At 56.9% G+C, this 3,957-nt stretch overlaps 1 protein-coding gene across 1 annotated transcript; it reads left to right on the forward strand.

Annotated features, from left to right (window-relative positions):
* Positions 1-1,347: 1,347 nt before the first annotated feature.
* Positions 1,348-3,274, forward strand: HOXB13 (homeobox B13). Its single transcript, XM_038754837.1, has 2 exons — positions 1,348-1,933; positions 3,021-3,274. The coding sequence occupies exons 1-2, from the start codon at positions 1,348-1,350 to the stop codon at positions 3,272-3,274; spliced, it is 840 nt and encodes a 279-aa protein (XP_038610765.1).
* Positions 3,275-3,957: the final 683 nt, after the last annotated feature.

Raw genomic sequence — 3,957 nt, forward strand, 5'->3', positions numbered from 1 at the left:
GGGCAAGCTGGGCTAGTGGTGAGGGGGAGGGGCTGCTGTCCGGGGTCCTGGGGAGGGGGATGGCCTGGGCAAGGTCTGAGTTCAGGTGAAACCTCAGTGTCTCTCAATGCCTCATCTTTGGTCGAATGAGCTTTTGGGGTTTGGAGGCCAGAATGACCCAGATAATTAGGGGCATGTAAATCCTGTTTAAATGGAAATTAAGATCAGAATCTTCATGTCCCAACTCCATGGAAGAACCAGGGAGCCTCTCTCTTCTCGCCCCCTGTTTCCTGGCCACCTCTAGCTCTTTCTCCTAGCTGCCTATCTGTCTGCCTTCTGTAAAACACATAAAGTGCACTTATGGCATTCTATCCCCTCCTTTATGTGTCCTTTCTCCTCGTGATACCCTCTGCCCTTCCCCTCAATCAATCAGTCATTCATATTTATCGAGTGCACAATACGAAGCGCCTGAGAGAGTAAGTATAACAGAGTTGGTAGATTGGTTCCCTGCCTTCCTACCTCCCCTCGTCCTCGATTGAGGCACTCCTTAGGGTGGGGTTCACCATCAAGGAGCAGGGGATGCACACTTGTTGGGGTGACCTGGAGGACCCCCCCCCCCCCATTCCGTATCTTTCCAGCAGCTTGGGTTGCAGCAGTGTGTTTCCGTGTTATCTTTACGAGTCGCTACTCTCCAGAGGTGGTTGTTTTGTAGGGCGGGGCCGACTTTCTGCACTTTTATTCTCTCGTTGAACTTTTCCAAAGCTCCGGGTCCCCCTCCTCCTCCCCAACACACACACACACACACACACACACACACACACACACACACACACATTCTTTCTCCATTTCCCTCCCCTCCTAAAGGGGCAGGTGGAAAAGAAGCTCCCCTCCCGCCCTTTCGTATTATTTGCTGCCACAGTAAACGAGTTGTGGCGGGGGATAGGGAACAGGGGCTGGGGAAGGGGGCGTGGGTGGGTGGGGGGGCTCGGGACTATTTTCGCAGTTTCTGCCAGAAGTTTTTATTAGTTTCTCTGCTGGCTGCGAGGGAACCGCAGCCAATCGGAGGCCAGAGCGGGGCTCCTACGTCTGTCGTGTCGAGCTCAAGGGTGCGGGCTGCAGGCTGTGAGGTTTCTGGTTGCGATTTAAAACGCTTTGGAGCCCAGGGGCCTGGGTGAGGGGAGTGTGGGCCGCGTCCGCAGCCCCCAGCCCCCCGCCCGGACCCCTCAGTCCCGAGGCCTAGCCTCGACCCCAGCCCTAGCCCCATCCTTGACCTCCCCAGGCCCCCCAGCCTCCAGCTCCAAGTCCCCAGACCCGGCCCCAGCCCGGCACAGCTCCCCCCCCCCCCCCCATGCTCCGGGCCACGGCCCCATGGAGCCCGGCGGCTACGCCAGCATGGAAGAGGCCAAAGCCATGCTGGGAGCCGGCGAGGCCCGAAGCCTAGTGGCCCACTCGACTCTGGCCAGCCCCGCAGCCCCCGCTCTGCTGCCCGGCTATGCCCCCGTGGAGCTCCCCGGAGCCGGAGGACCGGCCAAGCCGTGTAATCTGGGTCTGGGGGCTCCCCAAGGGGGCCCGCCCGCCCCGCTGCCCTGCGGCTACTTGGGAGGGGGCTGCTGCTCCTGCCGCGGGGGCCGCGGGTCCCTGAAGCCCACGGCTCAGGGGGCGACTTTCCCCCCGGACAAGTACCCGGTGGGCTCCGGAGCGGGTGAAGACTACGCTAGTCGGGCCCCCGAGTTCTCCTTTTACCCGGCCTATCCAGGACCTTGCCAGCCGGTGGCCGGCTACCTGGACGTGTCGGTAGTGCAGGGGCTCGGGCCCCCCGGGGAGCCCCGCCACGATCCCCTCCTGCCCATGGACAGTTACTCGCCCTGGGCCCTGGCCGGAGGGTGGAACGGTCAGCGGTGCTGCCCCAGCGACCACAGCCCGGCAGGGCCCTTCTGGAAGCCTCCTTTCGCAGGTAATAATAATAATAATGGTATTTGTTAAGCGCTTACTATGTGCCAAGCACTGTTCTAAGCTCTGGAGGGGATACAAGGTAATCAGGCTGCCCCACGTGGGGCTCACAGTCTTAATCCCCATTTTGCAGTTGAGGGAACTGAGGCCCAGATAAGTTAAGTGACTTGCTCAAAGTCACACAGCTGACAAATGGCGGGGCCGGGATTAGAACCCATGACCTGTGACTCCCAAACCAGCGCTCTTTCCACTGAGCCACACTCCTTCTCAGTCTCTACGATCTGGTCCCACCCCAGATCCCCCAACTCCCCGGCCCTGTCCGGTCTCTCTTTGGCGGGGTGAGGAGGGGGGAAAGCGGGGACTTCAAGGCTGGACACTGGGAGCTTTGGGTCGGGAACAGCAGGAGGCGGGGACGAACAAGGGAATCTTCTGGATCCTCGGGAGGTTCGCACTGCAGCCTGCTGCCTTCACTAACTTTCTCCACGGGCCTAAATTCTGAACTGTGTGTGAGTGTGAGTGTGTGTGTGTGTGTGTGTGTGTGTGTGTGTGTGTTATGTCCCATTGTGGGTTCTACTCCCTCCTCAAATCCGACAGTTTTCTCCCCACACTTCAAAGTCTTCTTGAAGGCACATCTCCTCCAGGAGGCCTTCCCTAACTGAGTCCCCCCCCCCCCATCTACCTCTCCCTTGGCTTCACCCTGACTTGCTCCCTTTGTTCTTCCTCCCCATCTTTTCCCAGCCCCACAACACTTCAGTACATACCTGTCTATTTATTTATTTGTATTCATGTCTGTCTCCCCGCCTCTAGACTGTAAGCTCTTTGTGGGCAGGAAATTTGTCGGCTTATTGTTGTAATAGTAATGATGATATTTATTAAGCGCTTACTATGTGCCAAGCACCGTTCTAAGCGCTGGTCCTCTCCCAAGCGCTTAATACAGTGCTCTGTACACAGTAAGCGCTCAGTAAATACGCTTGAATGAATGAAGGGAGGAAAAGGTGGGAAGAACCCTCAGGACAGCCCCCTTCCCCTCCCCCCCGCCCAGGCCTGGTCCGGTCCTCTGACTCAGTTTCTCTCCGCCTCTGCCCGTCCAGAGACGGCGGGACCTCTCCCGCCCGACAGCTGCTCGTTGCGGAGGGGCCGCAAGAAGCGAATCCCCTATAGCAAGGCTCAGCTGCGGGAACTGGAGCGGGAGTTCGCTGCCAGCAAGTTCATCACCAAAGACAAAAGGCGGAAAATCTCGGCCGCCACCAGCCTTTCGGAAAGGCAGATCACCATCTGGTTCCAGAACCGCCGGGTCAAGGAGAAGAAAGTTCTGGCGAAGGTCAAATCCAGCGCCATACCTTAACCTGGGGGGCTGGGGGAAGGGAAAAGAAGGGCGGGGGGCGGGGGGACTAGCTGCAAAATAGCGCTATATGTCTGAAGCAGGAGAGCGCTTCCTATCTTAGTAGCGGCTCGTAATTCTAATAGTTACACTAGCGACAATTCATATTTACAATATTGACGACGTGAATACTATTGACACGGTAATATCCCCCCACCCCCTGGCCCGTATTGCCTGATTTACCCTCGACGCTCCTGGGACCAGGGGGAAATTCGGGATACCGCGATGGCGTCCACAATGCCGGTAAATGAAGGGCAGGGTTCTTATCTAAAAGAGTACCCGCCGGCAAGTATGAATTCGCCCTTTCCCGTCTCCCAGATGCCGCGGGAAAAGCAGTTTGCCCCCTGAAATGTTCGTGTTTTACTGGAAAACACGGATATTTTGCTAGTTTTGAATCTCCCTTGGCGACCTGTAAAATCCACGGAGAAGATAGGCCGCATGGACGCATCCCCAGTTAAATGGAGGTTTGGGAAAATATCTGCATAATTCAGCTCTCCTCCTTCTCCTCCTCCTCATAGCCCTTTTTCTTAAATATACGGAAAATGTAAAAAGTAAAAAAAAAAAGGTGGCTGATACCGCGATGGGTGTTTTGGCAGAGTTCTCCGTATCATTGTGACGGTGTAGATTTGGCTTCTGATCGTTTCTGC

This window comes from Tachyglossus aculeatus, chromosome 11 (assembly GCF_015852505.1).
Source record: "Tachyglossus aculeatus isolate mTacAcu1 chromosome 11, mTacAcu1.pri, whole genome shotgun sequence".
In the NCBI taxonomy this organism is placed as follows: domain Eukaryota; kingdom Metazoa; phylum Chordata; class Mammalia; order Monotremata; family Tachyglossidae; genus Tachyglossus; species Tachyglossus aculeatus.